Source organism: Oncorhynchus mykiss, chromosome 19 (genome assembly GCF_013265735.2).
Source record: "Oncorhynchus mykiss isolate Arlee chromosome 19, USDA_OmykA_1.1, whole genome shotgun sequence".
In the NCBI taxonomy this organism is placed as follows: Eukaryota; Metazoa; Chordata; class Actinopteri; order Salmoniformes; family Salmonidae; genus Oncorhynchus; species Oncorhynchus mykiss.
In genome coordinates, this window is record NC_048583.1 from 32,205,417 (window position 1) to 32,224,332 (window position 18,916).

General features: G+C 43.3%; 2 protein-coding genes across 3 annotated transcripts in view; both read right to left on the reverse strand.

The window, feature by feature from the left end:
- dact1 (dishevelled-binding antagonist of beta-catenin 1) overlaps positions 1-316 on the reverse strand; it is a 16,106-nt gene extending 15,790 nt beyond the window's left edge. Inside the window, exon 1 of the mRNA XM_036954654.1 lies at positions 266-316. Coding sequence (XP_036810549.1) covers positions 266-310 — 45 coding nt within the window. The 5' untranslated portion in view covers positions 311-316. The remainder of the gene's footprint in view (positions 1-265) is intronic.
- A 16,764-nt stretch (positions 317-17,080) lies between these two features.
- Positions 17,081-18,916, reverse strand: part of kiaa0586 (KIAA0586 ortholog) — a 146,686-nt gene continuing 144,850 nt past the window's right edge. For both annotated transcript variants that reach the window (XM_036954656.1, XM_036954655.1), the window contains one exon: positions 17,081-17,575. In XM_036954656.1, coding sequence (XP_036810551.1) covers positions 17,412-17,575 — 164 coding nt within the window. In that variant the 3' untranslated portion in view covers positions 17,081-17,411. The remainder of the gene's footprint in view (positions 17,576-18,916) is intronic.

Here is an 18,916-nt window from a genome sequence, read left to right on the forward strand (position 1 = left end):
ATTTTAGCATGTAAATCTTGGTGGGACAACAACAACAAAAAATGTGGGATGCATGAAAGTAAACAAGCACACACCGGCCACGAACGATGTATTTACATTACCGCGTTGGTGAAAATAGACCAAATTATTAGGGTGAGGCACATGAGCTACTAACATCTTACTACACAACATACACCTAGTATTACTTTCTTAGCTACAGTACACATATCGCCCTGGCATATTACATCATTTAATGCAGCAGCATACAAGACATTTTTGGACTCACCTTGTGAAGGGGGCGCGGCGGTCCATTGTGGGCAAATTTTGTCATCAAAGTCTGTCATTCTCTGGATTTATGGTAGGAACTCGAAGAAAAAAAACAGCCACTCCATTGAATAGCAGGCTAATGTTAGTGGTTGCTTTGCAATGCTTGGAGGATTCCTTCCAAACGACTCATTCCTTCCAAAGCTACTATACATATAATGTGATTTGACGTCATTTTATCTGTGGCCAATGACCTTGAGCCTTCTTGGAAGGACACTTGTAATATAACTCTATGGCAGGACCCACAGGGCAGACATTTTGGATGTCTACTCTTACTAAGGACTTAAACTTGGCGATGACGTACTGTTCCCATGAGTGACAGAGCACTGAGCCAATCACGCCGCAATGTTCCTATTTTCTGCTGACTCGCCCCACCACCACAGAAAGCACTGAGCTAGGCTGAAACGCCTGCATATTGGAGCTGCCTTACTCAAGTGAACAAAAAATTGACCGTGTGTGTATGCAGCTTTATTAACTGAATGATACACATATTTATATTTTTGCAAAAAATGTGGGCTCAAAGCAGGTGAATGACGGGCCCCGGGCCCTTAAACATGCCCTGAAAGATGGGTCACCACTGAGCTAAACACAACTAATTAGCTACATTTGAAGTCGGAAGTTTACATACACTTTAGCCAAATACAATTAAACTCCGTTTTTCACAATTCCTGACATTTAATCCTAGTAAAAATTCCCTGTCTTAGGTCAGTTAGGATCACCACTTTATTTTAAGAATGTGAAATGTCAGAATAATAGTAGAGAGAATGATTTATTTCAGCTTTTATTTCTTTCATCACATTCCCAGTGGGTCAGAAGTTTACATACACTCAATTAGTATTTGGTAGTATTGTCTTTAAATTGTTTAACTTGGGTCAAACGTTTCGGGTAGCCTTCCACAAGCTTCCCACAATAAGTTGGGTGAATTTTGGCCCATTCCTCCTGACCGAGCTGGTGTAACTGAGTCAGGTTTGTAGGCCTCCTTGCTCGCACATGCTTTTTCAGTTCTGCCCACAAAACTTTCTATAGGATTGAGGGCCACATAATTTTCCTTCCTCATGATGCCATCTATTTTGTGAAGTGCACCAGTCCCTCCTGCAGCAAAGCACCCCCACAACATGATGCTGCCACCCCCGTGCTTCACGATTGGGATGGTGTTCTTTAGCTTGCAAGCCTCCCCCTTTTCCCTCCAAACATAACAATAGTCATTATGGCCAAACAGTTCTATTTTTGTTTCATCAGACCAGAGGACATTTCACCAAAAAGTATGATCTTTGTCCCCATGTTTTAAGGTGGTTTTGGAGCAGTGGCTTCTTCCTTGCTGAGCGGCCTTTCAGGTTATGTCAATATAGGACTTGTTTTACTGTGGAAATAGAAACTTTTGTACCCGTTTCTTCCAGCATCTTCACAAGGTCCTTGACTGTTGTTCTGGGATTGATTTGCACTTTTCGTACGTTCATCTCTAGGAGACAGAATGCGTCTCCTTCCTGAGTGGTATGACGGCTGCGTGGTCCCATGGTGTTTATACTTGTACAGATGAACGTGGTACCTTCAGGCGTTTGGAAATTGCTCCCAAAGATGAACCAGACGTGTGGAGGTCTACAATTTTTTTTCTGAGGTCATGGCTGAGGTCTTGGCTGATATCTTTTGATTTTCCCATGATGTCAAGCAAAGAGGCACTGAGTTTGAAGGTAGGCCTTGAAATACATCCACAGATAGAGCTCCAATTGACTCAAATGATGTCAATTAGCCTATCAGAAGCTTCTAAAGCCATGACATCCTTTTCTGGAATTGTTCAAGCTGTTTAAAGGCACAGTCAACTTAGTGTATGTAAACTTCTGACCCACTGGAATTGTGATACAGTAAATTGTAAGTGAAATAATCTGTCTGTAAACAATTGTTGGAAAAATTACTTGTGTCATGCACAAAGTACATGTCCTAACCAATTTGACAAAACTATAGATTGTTAATTAACAAGACATTTGTGGTGTGGTTGAAAAACAAGTTTTAATGACTCCAACCTAAGTGTATGTAAACTTCCGACTTCAACTGTACATATCCATCTGCTGCCGTTCACTAATCTCAAATTGACCATGGCGGTGTCCCAAAAGGCACCCTATTCCCTATGAATTGCAATACTTTTGATCAGAAAGCATATGCCAATGTCAATGAGGAAGTGTCACTTGAAGGTCCACATAACAGTGGTGACTTTGCAGGTTTGGTCTTGTAAGGCACATCTGGGCTGGATGAAACTGGCTTTTGGTGTCCCTTCTTAAAGGGATGTTTCCTTGTTTTTACACTTACTTTGGCTTTAGTATATTACTCCTGTCCCAGAATGTAACATCCCTTTAAAAGCATGACCAGTACAAAAACAAACAAGAGGTGAAAAACAGGCTTGCTTCACAGAGCCAGAATTTTAGCGTAAAGCCAGTAACTGTCACTGATATCATCTAAACAAACGACTCAGATAATCCTACTGGTAGTGAGTCAGTCTTGTGCTGCTAGCAGGGGATGAGAATCTCTGTTGGGGAGATGACTTTGGCAACTCTTTCTGTGACAGTTACAGGATGCATTTGAGTCCTTGTTTATTTAATCAACAGAAACTGAATTATACGGATCATGTCCACCTGAGGCTCCGGATGCCTATTTACCCCAACAGAACAGGACGCAATGCTCTCTATAGTCACAGCTTCAGCAGTACAATTGAATAGGTTTTACATTTTCAATAGTCTAACACACTGATGAATCATGAATTCAATTAATTATTTTGCCATTGAAGATCAAGGTGAATGTTTGTATGTGCAGGATCTGAATATGTTGGTCATTTTTGGTCAGTTCCTCAGAGGCAAAAAATGCAAAAGAGGTCCCAGAATGCTGGGCATTGATGCTACTTTAAAATTGCACATAAAACCAGTATTTTACCTTAAGACTGTCTGGGCTTTTAACATTTAATTGTATATCTTTAAGGCAAAACAAAATAAAACATCTCCAAGGAAATGCAGTCTTGGTTCTTCGCCATGGTGTCTGTGTCTGAGCAGAGAGAGATAACAATAGCCAACATCATCGTTCTCATCCAGCCAGCTGAGCTTGTTGTGTTTCTGTTCTCTTAATCTTTCCAGCGTTGCCACGGCAAAGTTCCACCGCCACCGATGCTGTCGTCATGGCAATGCCTCATCATCATCAGCCTCCTCTCCTCCCACACCCCCTATGTCCGAGTTATCCGGCCGGGTGATTTGTTTGCAATTAAAACGCAGTGCTCAGAGTGGCCTACAATATATAGATGAACAAGAGGCTGTGCCCTCATTTGACCGCGGTGCACAGTTCCTCCGAGGCATTTGGCTGCTCATTAACTGCTATTGCACCACTGCCTGCATCAGACTATATCATGCGTCATCAGACCAGACTTGGCATTCAAGTGCTAAAATGGAGGTGGGAGGTGAAGGAGCGTGCCAGGAAATAAAATAGAGGTTCAGTGATGAGTCGTAGTCTCCAATGGCGGCTGGTTTGGTGTCTGGTCTGGCTCCTATAAACAGTTGTTTTCATCTATTGAAAGCAGAGACTCCATGCAGGGGGTAATGGACTGGCCACTGCGCTACAGAATGGACATTGCTAGTGAGGTTATAGGAGATGCAAAAGGACCGTTGCCCACAAATGACCCACAGCACATCAACAGTATAAAGTCATGTGTGTCATACATGTACAGGTTATAACCCTCTTCACATGACATAGTTCAAAACGTTTGAATATCTGCTGTGTCGTACCATGGTAGTAAAAGCATCACAATGAACAGGGTCTATGTGATGGGCTTCCATCAAATAGATCTAGAGAGTATACTGGATAGGGAATGTGTAACGCTATACACAGTAGCTCCAGATATTATGTGTAACATTTAACATATCAATCACCGTCATGCACACAAGGGCGCATTCACTACGATCCCAAAGAGAGCCCTAGGAAAATCAGTTTCTTGTAGTGGAAAACATCAGAAAGATTCCTTAGAATGAAGCATAAAGGGCATACTTCCCGGATGTACATAAGATGACATTCATGACGTGAATTTGACAATTTCCATAGAGGGGGTTATAACAGCTAAGAAACCCAAAATTCAACCAATCGTGATATTTTAAAACTAATAAAATATTAACACTAAGTGTCCTCAAAAGAAACTTAACAATCTCACTTATCGTTCTAGTAAATATGATACACAGACTTTCTATTGTCTCCTGTGGCCTTAAAGGGATATTTCAACTTCATATTCATCATCTCCAACCTCAACATACACTATGTATACAAAACTATGTGGACACTCCTATTTCAGCCACACCCGTTGCTGACAGGTGTATAAAATCGAGCACACACCCATGCAATCTCCACAGACAAACATTGGCAGTAGAATGGCCTTACTGAAGAGCTCAATGACTTTTAACGTGGCACCGTCATAGGATGCCACATTTCCAACAAGTCCGGTCGTAAAATTTCTGCCCTGCTAGAGCTGCCCCGGTCAACTGTAAGGGCTGTTATTGTGAAGTGGAAATGTTTAGGAGCAACAACGGGTCAGCCACGAAGTGGTAGGCCACACAAGTTCATAGAATGGGACCGCCGAGTGCTGAAACGTGAGGCTAAAAATCATCTGTCTTCGGTTGCAACAAACTGCCTCTGGAAGCAACATCAGCGCAAGAACTGTTAGTCGGGAGCTTCATGAAATGGGTTTCCATGGCTGAGCAGCCGCACACAAGCTTAAGATCACCATGCAGAATGGCAAGCGTCGGCTGGAGTGGTGTAAAGCGTGCCGCCTTTGTACTCTGGAGCAGTGGAAACGCCTTCTCTGGAATGATGGATCACGTTTCACCATGTGGCAGTCCAACGGACAAATCGGGATTTGGCTGATGCCAGGAGAAAGCTTTCTGCCCGAATGCATAGTGCCAACTGTAAAGTTTAATGGAGGAGGAATCTTTTCTACTATAAAACCTAGAAACGTGCCATTTCCACATACACTACACTACAAAAGTATGTGAACACCTGCTTGTCAAACGTTTCATTCCAAAAACAAAAGCATTTATATGGAGTTGGTCTCCCCTTCGCTGCTATAACAGCCTTCACTCTTCTGGGTGTTAAATGTTGGAACATTGCTGTGGGGACTTCCATGTCTTCCATTCAGCCTCAAGAACATTAGTGAGGTCGGGCACTGATGTTGAGCGATTAGGCCTGGCTCACAGTCAGCGTTCTAATTCATCCTAAAGGTGGGGTTGGTGTCAGGGCTATGTGCAGGCCAGTCAAATTCTTCCACATTGATCTCAACAAACCATTTCTGTATGGATTTCGCTTTGTGCATGGCGGCATTGTCATGCTGAAACAGGAATGGGCCTTCCCCAAACTGTTGCTACAAAGTTGGAAGCACAGAATCGTCTAGAATGTCATTGTATGCTGTAACGTTAACAGCATATTGTACGTGCTTCAGCACTTGGCGGTACCGTTCTGTGAACTTCACGGCTGAGCCATTGTTGCTCTTAGACATTTCCACTTCACAACAACAGCACTTACAGTTGACCGGGGCATCTCTAGCAGGGCAGACATTTGACAAACTGACTTTTTGGAAAGGTGGCATCTTATGATGGGGCCACATTGAAAGTCACTGAGCTCTTCAGAAAGGCCATTCTACTGCCAGTGTTTGTCTATGGAGATTGCATGGCGTTGTATTCGATTTTATACACCTGTCAGCAACGAGTGTGGCTGAAATAGCCGAATCCACTAATTTAAAGGGGTGTCCACATACTTGTGTATATAGTGTATCTTGATGTTGAGGTGATGCTGGAGATTATGAAGCTGAATTTATTTTACATTTCCCTTTAACGCAAATCCTTTTTAAAGTCATGAAAGTTTCAAGGTGGAACTTTTAGATATGTTTTAAAGTATTGATAACTTCTCCAAAAATAGCAAAGAGAACGCAGCATTGTTCTTCTCAGAGTAAAACACTTTGTCTGCCGAGAGAGTAGAGAGAACATGGGCATAAATTCTATTTCAGACATGCTGTCCAGAAAGTGGTAAATAGAGGTCACTCACTCTTAAAGGGGCAATTCAAACAACAAAGCGACTCCCCACCACTTTTTGCCGAGGTTCTGATAGGGTAAGACAGTCGAACTAAGCTCATGAGGCATTTATAAGTTATATTTTCAAGATTCAATGCCTGTATATCATTAATATAAAAGTGCATTAATTTGATGTAAAAATGGATGTACCAATCTCTGATTTCCCCTTTAAAGATTCAGTTTGAGCTTTTCAAGCCAGGCAGCATTTTCTCCTCAACACCCAGATCCACTGTTGGATTGCTTTGATAATATGATACGAGCCAGCTAATAATCACACGGTTTCTCTCGTTAAGACATGTTGGCAAACAGTGATGTAGGCTACTCTGTCCTAGTGCCAGGATTTCTGTGGTTTTGGTTGGAGGCCCAAACTTCCACAAAATATATTTTTTCCTTTTAAATCCCAAAACTGTACTCTCAAATTTGTCAATACTATCTCAGATAATGTCTAAATTGTGTTTGTAGAGAACTACATTTGTTAGCTGAAACTACATGAGGCATTTCCATGAGAAATAACATGCTTATAAATGACAGACACATCTGGAGTGTGTAGAGTCAGACACGCCTGTGACAGCCTGGTCCCCAAGGGGTAGAAGTGTGAAAACCAGAAATGTCAGACAGTTCTACCCAACCTCCCTCTTCCTTCCTACTCTCTGACAGTAACACATAGAGCCATGTAGAACTGCTGATATGAATCGTCAAGAACAAGCGAAGGCTAATTTTGAGAAATGTTGAAATTGATTTCTATGGTAATACAGTGCAATAATGATTTACATAAACAGCACACAGAATGTTTCACATGACTAAGCTATCTTCTCACGAGGACAACAAAGGAATCAGGTTAATTGATCTTTGTTCATTCCACCAGAAACAATTTAAAAAAAACGTGTGCTGAAAATTTAAGAGACACAAAAGTCTTCAGAGTCTAATTTAGTATCTGTAGCCTACAGGGAGTAGCCTAGCACTTCAGCGGCACAGACAGGCAGACGTGTTCGGTGCTTGGAGCCTACGGCACTGCCCGAGGGCGCTGATTCTCCAGTTGGGAGCAACTAGTAGGCAAATTTGTATCATTTTCTATATTTACTTGATGAAGCTCATTCCAGTGCCTCTGTGCTGAGTTTCAGCTTTATGTTCTCTTCTACATCCTTGCATTATTCACTGTCTCAGCCTCTGCCCCCTTTTGATTTCCTGTTCTCCATCTGTGAAAACCCCCTGACGCATCAACCTCAGTCGGCTAAATAAGTAATCAGGATTGCATGCAGCCATGCTCAAATCACGGCCCTTCACTCAAATACAGTGCCTTGCGAAAGTATTCGGCCCCCTTGAACTTTGCGACCTTTTGCCACATTTCAGGCTTCAAACATAAAGATATAAAACTGTATTTTTTTGTGAAGAATCAACAACAAGTGGGACACAATCATGAAGTGGAACGACATTTATTGGATATTCTTCACAAAAAAATACAGTTTTATATCTTTATGTTTGAAGCCTGAAATGTGGCAAAAGGTCGCAAAGTTCAAGGGGGCCGAATACTTTCGCAAGGCACTGTATATAGTGCTCAAATCACGGCCCTTCACTCAGATATATAGTGCTCAAATCACGGCCCTTCACTCAGATATATAGTGCTCAAATCACGGCCCTTCACTCAGATATACACAGTATATAGGCATATAAGGTCTATCACTCTATACACTGTCATAACTATTGTCTAGGGCTTTAATTAATGTATTTATTGTTTTCACGTTTTGACTTCTGAAATTATAATGACAATGGGATTTGAGAAATTACTCCAATAAATTGTAAATATCCCAAAAGTTCAGTTCTGTGGTTGCCATAGCGCCGCCTAGGCAAAGAGCTCTGTAAAAACTCTGTAAAAATTATTTTGAATGTTTTTTTTATTTTGACTGCTCTGGGGCTTAATCACTTGGTCACCAGTAGGTACCCACCTGCTACATGTTCGAGAATAGAGGACCAGTACCTACTGGAGCTGGTCGTACGGAGGAACTGATCGTCGGAGAAGCAGATGTGGTGAACTGATGAAGCGCTCCCCATGGCCTGTTTGTCAGACTGTCTTTGTTTCTCTTTGGCTGTACCATCTAGGCCTCCTCCACTGAAGCTACAAGGTCTTTCCAATCCAAGCTGCCTCTGCTCCCAGCCTTTCATCCAAAGCCAAATAGAGACATTCAATCTCCGTTTCTACCATGTCAATTAAAATGTGTTTGTTTGATTTCCTTTTTATTCACTTTGCAATAATGAAAAGCGCTGTACAAGTTAAATGAATTATTATGAATTATTAAAAAACAAACTACTGTACTTCACTTGTAAATGTACCTTTTTGTTCAAAGACACTTACAGCCCACGCGTTGCTACACAACATGGGGCCCCTGGCTGTACAAATAGGAGGCTCTGTATGTGTAGTGTGGAGAGCCAATGTCCAGGAGTCTCTACAGCTGCAGAAAACAGCTGCCTGGAGCAGGGTTGGACTGAACATAGGCAAAGGGCATGGGGGTGGTGGGAGAGGACATGAGGGGCTTGATTGTTGTCTTGCTTCCTCTCTCCTCAGCGTGTCTTCCGTTTTCTCTCTTTCTCTCTTCCCTGACAAAGAGAATCCTGTCTTCTTGAGAAAAGGGTCAGCGATTGAGCACTTACTTCCACGGCATGTGGACACAACTGCTCCCTCTGTGGCAGTGTGAAGTCACCAGGAAGGTCAGCACCACTAAACCAGAACATCCACAGACACTGGTGTTGTCTTACAGCTAGAAACACCACGGACAAATGTAGATACTCTTCATTGACAGACATGTGTTTCCCTCACCAGGATCCAGGAACTGTGAGCATTTTCATTACAATTACAACATTGATTCTTTCAATACACAACAGTCGGATGCATTGCACCATCGCACTTTAACACACGCTCATTGTCCCGTTCTTGTTGTTCTGTATATAAAATGTAACATAATATAGTTCTACCAATGTACTGTACTGTAGATTTCATTGAATCCAAAAAGAGAGGTGAACTGAATGTGAGAGATCTCCTGTAGGCTGGCTTGTTAAAATTAATGCTTGCATGGTTGAGTCAGATGTCTGTTGTTCCCCATTTCCTTTTGGCTTGCAGAATCTCCTGTTGAGATCGATTTGAATAAAATTATGCCTTTTACACATCAATGAGCTGTATTGTTGACAACATATCAGGCAGCCAGGACTACGTGATTCAGACCAAAAGATTAGAAGGTAGATCAGCTTTAATATTGCAGATAGATTGTAGCGTCCATCAATGTGATTGTCTGCATCATTTCCAATCCCCCATATATATATTTTTGTAAATATACAATACTGTTCAAAAGTTTGGGGTTACTTAGAAATGTCCTTGTTTTGGAAAGAAAAGCAAATTTTTTGTCCATTAAATTAGCATCAAATTGATCAGAAATACAGTGTAGACATTGTTAATGTTGTAAATGACTACTGTAGCTAGAAACGGCAGATTTGTAATGGAATATCTACATAGGCGTACAGAGGTCCATTATCAGCAACCATCACTCCTGTGTTCCAATGACACATTGTATTAGCTAATCCAAGTTTATAATTTTAAAAGGCTAATTGATCATTAGAAAACCCTTTTGCAATTATGTTAGCACAGCTGAAAACTGTTGTTCTGATTAAAGAAGCAATAAAACGGGCCTTCTTTAGACTAGTTGAGTATCTGGAGCGTCAGCATTTGTGGGTTCGAATACAGGCTCAAAATGGCCAGAAACAAAGACCTTTCTTCTGAAACTCATCAGTCTATTCTTGTTCTGAGAAATGAAGGCTATTCCATGTGAGAAATTGCCAAGATCTTGTACAACGTTCCCTTCACAGAACAGCGCAAACTGGCTCTAACCAGAATAGAAAGAGGAGTGGGAGGCCCCGATGCACAACTGAGCAAGAGGACAAGTACATTAGATTGTCTAGTTTGAGAAACAGATGCCTCACAAGTCCTCAATTGGCAGCTTCAATAAATAGTACCCACAAAACACCAGTCTCAACGTCAACAGTGAAGAGGCGACTCCGGGATGCTGGCCTTCTAGGCAGAGTTCCTCTGTCCAGTGTCTGTGCTATTTTGCCCATCTTAATCTTTTCTTTTCATTGGCCAGTCTGAGATACAGCTTTTTCTTTGCAACTCTGCGTAGAAGGTCAGCATCCCAGAGTCACCTCTTCACTGTTGATACAGCGATACGCCATCTGCAGTGATATACCATCCCATTTAATTTGTTTTTCAACAGGACAATGACCCAAAACACACCTCCAGACTGTGTCAGGTTTATTTGATCAAGAAGGAGTGAGTGACTAAAATTTATTTAACTTCTAAAAGTGTGAGGGAAAATCCAAGATGTAGAACCGATCAGTGGTCCACGAAGGCTGTCAACAGATGAATGACCGCAGTATTGACGTGATCCAATGTCTTGAACTGTCTTTTTCAACCTTGTATAAGAAAACACTAAACATCAGATGACCTGGCCTCCACAATCACCCAACCTCAACCCATTGAGATGGTTTGGGATGAGTTGGACCGCAGTGTGAAAGAAAAGCAGCCAACAAGTGCTCAGCATATGTGGGAACTCCTTCAAGACTGTTGGAAAAACATTCCTCATTAAGCTGGTTGAGGGAATGCAAAGAGTGTGCAAAGCTCTCATGAAGGCAATGTGTGGCTACTTTGAAGAATCTCAAATATATATATATTTTTTTTTTGTTAAACACTTTTCTGGTTACTACATGATTCCATGTGTTCTTTCATAGGTTTGATGTCTTCACTATTATTCCACAATGTAGAAAATATTTTTAAAAAATACAGAAAACCCTTGAATGAGTAGGTGTGTCCCAAATGTTGACTGATACTGTATATATTTTAAAAATATATTTTCCTTTAAACTGTCCCCTAATATGGAGTAAACTAATGGATAACAAAACTTAGTATGTATAAGCAGGAAGTAGAAGCCTATATCATTTTCACGGACACAGAATATTTTACATTAGTTATCTTTTGTTCGTTTTAAGTCCCATCCTTCAGCTCCACTCAACCCTCCCATCTATCTCTTTTAACATCAATTTTTTTATTTCTACTTGCCATATATTTTTCAACTGTACTGTGATGTTTCACAAAAGTTCAGAAGCTTTCTATTCTCATCGTTTCTACAGATTGTAAATTAAATAAAACATTTTTTGCTAAAAGTATTTTTTATTTTATTGCTCGATTGACTGAGACATTTCAAGCCACCCAGCAGTGCTATCTGCAGAGTTAGCTGCAGGTAAATGTTGCAATTCTTCACCCATTCCTGGACCTGTGACCAAAAACAAGCTACATGTGGACAGTACCCAAACAAATTATCTAATGATTCTGTCACTTCGTAGCAAAACCTGCAGAGCTGCTATGGTTGTATCCCTCACATATATAACATTCTATTGGTTGAAATCATTTTGTATAATAATTTAAATAAAATGTTATATGTTTTGAATCCGGTGTTGTTTTGCGTATCAGTTCATAAACAAGGTGCCATGACTATGTTTGTACTCAACTCTGCCTAACAATCTGACATATCTCCATATTTCAGGCCAGTTATCAAGGCTAAGCTCTGAGGGCTATAGCACAGATAGGACAAGGAGCCAGATGTTTCAACGGATGTATAAATCTGAAACATCTGCTTGGCATTTCCACTCACCACCAAATATGGTAAGACTGCTAAACAAGGCTGCTAAATAGCTAATCAAATGGCTACCCGGACTACCTGCATTGACTCTTTTTTGCACTGACTCTCTTGCACACATACAGACTCACAGTATGCGGTGAGGTAGTCTAGCTGCTGCTAGTCACTTTACCCCTAACTATATGTAGTGTACAGCTACCTCAATTACCTTGTAGCCCTGCACATCGACTCGATACTGGTACTCCCGGTATATAATAATGTTATTTTCTACTCCCTATATCTAGCCGTGTCATTATTTATATATTTGTTATCTTATCTCTAACTCTGCATTGTTAGAAAAGGACCCATAAGAAAGCATTTCACTTTTAGTCTACACCTGTTGTCTATGCATGTGACAAATAAAATTGGATTTGATTGAAAAGGAAGGCCAGTGGCTGGCAGTAGGAGAAGATGGAGAGTTATGGATTTTGGCCGACATACTACACATTTTCTCATCGGCGAAACATTTGCTCTCAATACAGTTTGGTTTCCAAAACTATAATCTGTTACGAACAGAGTAGGCTTAAGTTTTGTAGACTTTACCCTTTGTCAAAGTTTCCAATTTTTTTTTGTTGTTTAGGAGTTCAAAGGCGAATGAACTTATTGCACACGCGCACTTCACAGAGTAGGAGTTCCCTTACCTTCTTACCCCTTTTTGCCCAATTTTCATGATATCCAATTGATAGTTACAGTCTTGTCCCATCGCTGCAACTCCCGTATGGACGTGGGAGAGGCGAAGATAGAGATCCATGCGTCCTCCGAAACACGATCCCGCCAAGCCACACTGCTTCTTGACACACTGCTCGCTTAACCCAGAAGCCACCAATGTGCCACCTGGCGACCAGCTGGCGACCAAAGTCAGCGTGCATGCGCCCGGCCCGCCACAAGGAGTCACTAGAGCACGATGGGACAACGACATCCCAACCAGGAAGTCTTTGTCCCATCGGGCCAATTGTGCGCCGCCTCATGGGTCTACTGGTCACGACACAGCCCGGGATCGAACCTGGATCTGTAGTGATGCCTTCGACCGCTGCGCTTAATCTGCTCGCATTGGAAATGACAGGCCGGGGTCTATCTTCGGTTATCAATAAAAAATATTTGCCTACAGTATCGATAGGTGTGCTCAGGATTCTTAAACCTATCCATCCATCAAACACTGTCTCAGGTGGGAAAAGGAGAGGGGGTGATGTTCTGTTCCCTGATATACAGGGATCTAACAGCTGCCAGACACACACACAAACACCTCATAATGAAGCTCAGACTGGGAGAGAAAACATTCTGTAAAGTAATGAGCTCATTGGAATGCAGTTTTCTAGCAAGGGCGTATAGAGTTGCATGTGTCATTGACCGGCGAGCTTGATGTGACTGACTAGAACAGACTTCACGCCGAGCCTGATTTGGCTGACTTGAACAGAATTCACGCCAAGCCTGCCAGCCATGCGGTTCTGGATCCAGTCCAGTAACTATGGCCCTCCTGCTGGGTTTATCCCCATTAAAATTCAGTAGGGCCTAATAACAAGGCTCCTATACACCAATCAAATAGGGATGTGTCCAAAATGGCACCCTAATCCCTATGTTGTGCACTGCTTTTGACTAGGGCCCATAGGGACCAGGCCAAAAGTAGTGCACTATGTAGGGAACAGCATGCCATATGGAACCCAACACAGGATTCTACCTAATGAAGCCCATCACCTTAAGGAAACTAAAGCTGTTGTTTGTGTCCAAACAGACTACTCAGGATCTAAATCATTCATAATCTCATTAGTATATTATTTTAACTAACTGGCTCACGGAGTTGACGTTGACTGGGGCAGGCAGGGGGATAGATAGAGAAATACAGGGTTTCTGTCCCAAATTACACCCTATCCCCTATGTAGTGCACTGCTTTTGACCAGGGCCCATAGGGCTCTGCTTAAAAGCAGTGCATTATATAGGGCATAGGGTGCCACTTGGGACTCAAGCATGAAGTCCTTCCACATGATTAATTAAAGGAAAAAGCTCATTTGATATGCAGATTTAATTGCCATTTTGCGAGTCATCAGGGAGGGATCCTTTAGAATGAGTCGACAACTTAGAAATGTAACGCTGTATACGATTAAACAAAGATTCAAAATACAAACTTCCACATCTGATGGTCTCCATCAACGTAATCTGAATGCAACTTCAAAGTTGACAGCATTCTTTTCAGACACATAGGCTCAAACAATTATCAGCAAGATTGTAAAAGCCGTGATCAATATGACCTATAGGTTTAACTGAGCCAGTAGAGTAGGGGCTTGTTGTGTGGTCCACTCTGCTCAGAGGCAGCAGCAGCGGACTTAAGAGTTTTCAGATGAGGCACTCATTCAATCATGGAACCCAAATGAAATGTTAGAAATATGAGCGTTTAGTAATGCTTGAGAAGCAGTTGTACTGCTTTACCACAACACACACAGACACACAGAGACAAGTAGCGTCTTCATCTTGAAAGACGATAAACATTTGTAGACACTACTAAGGGTTTTCCAAGTCATCATTACAACATTTTCAGACTAAACACCCTCTGCTCTACGGTCTAACCTCTCTATCTCACCACAAGTATGAATCCTTAATGTTCTGCATGGATTTATCCTTCCTTTAACACCTCAACGCTCACAGCGGAATCCTCCCTGAGGTTCAAATGGAATATGAATAACACGCACTCAAAGCCCTCCCAAACATACAGCCTCTTTCATATCCACAGATGGAAGTTCCTGTGGGGTAAAAAAAAAAAAAAAAAGTTGTTTTAAGTGCAATTCTAACTACAGTATCTCCTCATAAGGATGTCAGTGGCTGTGTCCCAAATGGCACTCTTTTACCTAAATAGTGCACTACTTTTGACCAGGGCCCTATGGTGAAAAGTAGTGCATTGTGTAGGGAATAAGGTGCCTATGGTTCATGTCAGGGTTAGAAAACTCCATGTTTGGACTGCCAGCACACATCTAAATCATGGCAGACCTCTCTCTGGAGTCCAAAGGGTGTCTCAGCTGAAAAGCTCCAAAGTAATATTGAAAGGGTGCCATCTCCGATGTGTTAAAACGCCACAGTGACGACAGTAGCGTTTACTGTAGCCTGGTTTCAGTCCTGATTGTGCTGTCTTGCCAACTCCTATGGTCATTGTCATGTCATACGCCAAGGAGTTGGCTAGACAGCATCGACAGATCTGGGACCAGGCTGGGTTTGCTGTAGGGTTGTGGGTAAAAATAAGTGGCGTCTTGTCCCTCGCTGCAGTGCATTCTGGTGCCTGACTGTGAGAGGAGAGTGGTCAATGTCACGCTCGATTTCCCTCCTCTTCCCGCCCCTCACATCTGGCTTTGATAAACAGCTGGGCTGGGCTGGCCGAGAGAAAGCTGGAGGCTCTGGTGTGGGGGTGGGGAGAGAGAATCCTCTGCACCCCTCAACCTCTGGTCTTTACTAAACAGTGAAGAGTTTTTTGCCCCAGCTCAGAGATTAGCTGTAGCTCAGACATTTAAGACCAGCTCAGAGATTAGCTGAAGTTTGATATTTCCCCTGGACAGGGCCGGCTCAGCAATCCCAGCTAGTGACACACTACATGTATCTGAGGTCATCGTACTGTAGTGTAGTAAGTCTTACTATTCGACAGGAACGTGTGCCATGGCCCCAGATGGACTGGAGGACCCTGTCTGCATCCCAAATGGCACACTGCTTTTAACAGGGGCAAAGAAAGCTTTATGAAGGAAAGAGGGTGCCATTTGGGACACAGCCCTTGATTTTCTGTCATGGAAGCATTTCTCAAGAGAGCATGCCCATCCAAAAAACTACTCCAACAATGTAGGATGAATTTCCTGTTTGAAAAGCTGAAATCAATCTTACGCCAATTTACATCAAATACTATTTACAATTTCAAAGAAGAGACAAGGCAGAGAGAGAGAGAGAGAAAGCGAGAGAGAGAGAGGGAGGGAGAGCAGGAGAGGGAGAGCAAGAGAGAGAGAGGGAGGGAGAGCGAGAGAGAGAGGGAGAGAGAGGGAGAGCAAGAGAGAGAGGGAGGGAGAGCGAGAGGGGGAGAGCGAGAGAGGGAGGGAGATTGGGTGAGGGAGAGCGAGAATGACAGAGAGTTGTTGCAGATAGAGGTGCAGTTTCCTGGTCAGTGTCATGCCAGACCATCTGCCCTCCTGTCTTTAATCTCATTTCCTTCCTCTCTTTATCATCGTGACTTATCACTACACTGCATGGCCTGACATGGAGCTACATTTAATCCTGCTCCTCTACTTAGCTACAACCCTTTACTGATTCAGTCTATCTGTGAAGTGAAACACAAGTCAAATGGAGCGATATTCTGTTTGGAGTCCAGGCTAACTCCATAGAGAGTGAGCAGCAGTTTATAGCAGATTCAACATATCGCCTTCATTTGGTGAACTTTGGATAAGAAATGGGACCCAACTAAGACGACTTCTCTTTGGTTTAGCTAGGAGGGAGAGGAACGCTCTTTTAGTTTCTCCTCTTGGCACACTTGGTGAATTGAAACAGGATGCTCATTAGGCTGGCGTTGTTAGTGTTGCGTACAGCACAGCAACATCAGATATACTGGCTGAGTCACAAATTCACTATTCCCTACACAGTCCACTACCTTTCGGGCCCTGGTCAAACATAGTGCAGGGAATAGGGTGCCATTTGGGACGGAGATACTATCTTCATCTGGGGCAGCAGGAAAGCAAATGGGTGTGTAATGAGGTGAAAAGCCAATCTCCTAGTCTAGTGCAATGTACTCTAGTAGCATGGCCATGACATCACACTGTTTACATGGGCTCGGGGAATAACTCAACAAAACATTTGAATGACTGGCTGACTTGTCTGAATATCACAATGTAGCTATGAAAACAACCACATAACTGATATGCCTGGAGTTGACTGTATTTAAATGAAAATGTGTATTTGAATGACATTTTTTTCATTTTGCATAGGGTAAGTATGAAGTTAAGATAACAGTTTATATAACAGTTGTTACTAAAACACTCAAAAGTATCAACTTTATTGGTAAAAAAATAACTATCATTGATTATTGCTACATACAATACATTGATTATCTGACAGGCAAATTGGTCCAAACACATGGTTATTGGTTCCAGAGGTAAATAAACAGCGAATGTCTGAAGATCTTCACAAGAAATGGAATGTTATCTCTCTCTGCTAAGCTCTGTCCAGATCTGGTAAGAAGTCTTTAGTGGTCTCCCCATCGATCCACTGAGTGTGATGAAACGGAGATGGAAGTAGTAGGCGTCTTGGAGGCATTCTTCTATAATGTCTCAGTAATGACTAAAGCAGGTCAGCAGCACTAGAATATGTCATTCCCTGATGAGTCTGTGTCTCCTCCTCCTCCTCCTCCTCCTCCTCCGGTGCTGAGCCCCAGACTGACAGAGCCCTCCTCCTCTTCTTCCTCTGGGCCGGTGAAGGGCAGCCGGACGGCCACCATTCTGGAGGCCTGCTGAACCCGCTCCCCTGGAACATAAACACACATTACTCACTACATCAGTCACCCGGTCTGCTGCCTGCCTGACCAGCACAGTCCAGCCTGAGTCCCAGCTCCAACCACCAGCCCTGCCCAGCCTCAGCCCGAACCCAACCCCAGCCACCAGCCCTGCCTCAGCCCCAACCCAACCCCAGCCACCAGCCCTAGCTCCAGCCCTGCCTCAGCCTCAACCCAACCCCAGCCCTAGCTCCAGCCCTGCCTCAGCCTCAGCCCCAGCCTCAGCCCCAACCCAACACAATTCCAGCCACCAGCCCTAGCTCCAGCCCTGCCCAGCCTCAGCCCCAATCCAACACAACCCCAGCCACCAGCTCTACCACCAGCCCTAGCTCCAGCCCTGCCCAGCCTCAGCCCCAATCCAACACAACCCCAGCCACCAGCTCTACCACCAGCCCTAGCTCCAGCCCTGCCCAGCCTCAGCCCCAATCCAACACAACCCCAGCCACCAGCTCTACCACCAGCCCTAGCTCCAGCCCTGCCCAGCCTCAACCCAACCCAACAGCTCTACCACCAGTCCGAGCCTTGCCACTCCGCTAGCTGCTCCTCTATACATCTGTGAGTAGGACAGACAAGTGCTAAGCTGGCTGGTGGCGGGTCACGCCTGATGAATGAGCCGTGTGTTGTGTAGGAGCCAGCGGTGTAGGGGGAAGTGTTTTTTCCACACACACACACACCACACACCCACACCCACACACGTTGTGTAGGAGCCAGCAGTGTTTGGTAAGGTCAGTGGTGTTTGTACACAGAGAGATGTTCAGGCCTAGAAGGGCGAAGCACCACTAACGAAGAGCGGCAGCTGAGCCTGTGGCGGTGAAGCTACTGTAGGACCTATCTGCTAGGTGACTCACTCTGGAGCCAAGGCAGAGGTTCACTGCTTAGTTTCCTTAAAGGCTGCTCAAAAATATTTGCCACTAACCCGTTCAATGAGTGTCTGGGTTTGTGAAGAGTGAATTGTGTGGCTCAGTTGGTAGACCATGACGCTTTTCCAACGTCAGGATCGAGGGTCAATTCCCACTGTGGCCACCCATGAGAAAATGTATTTGAGGATGAAAAAGTCACTTTGGTTAAAAGCGTCTGTTAAATGGCATATACTATTATATTCTAAGGACCCCATGTTATTACGATATCTAAGGAAAATATTACAAACCAAGAGCTCTCTTATACGGCAACTCCACTTAGATCAAATACAGCCACATCACAGTTAGCCTGTGTCTGCTAAATATATACAGTACATGAGGAGGTTTGGCTTTGACATTCGAGTGCTTATAGCTGACATGACTCTATTGAAGGAGTAGTTCACTGTTTTACAGCTT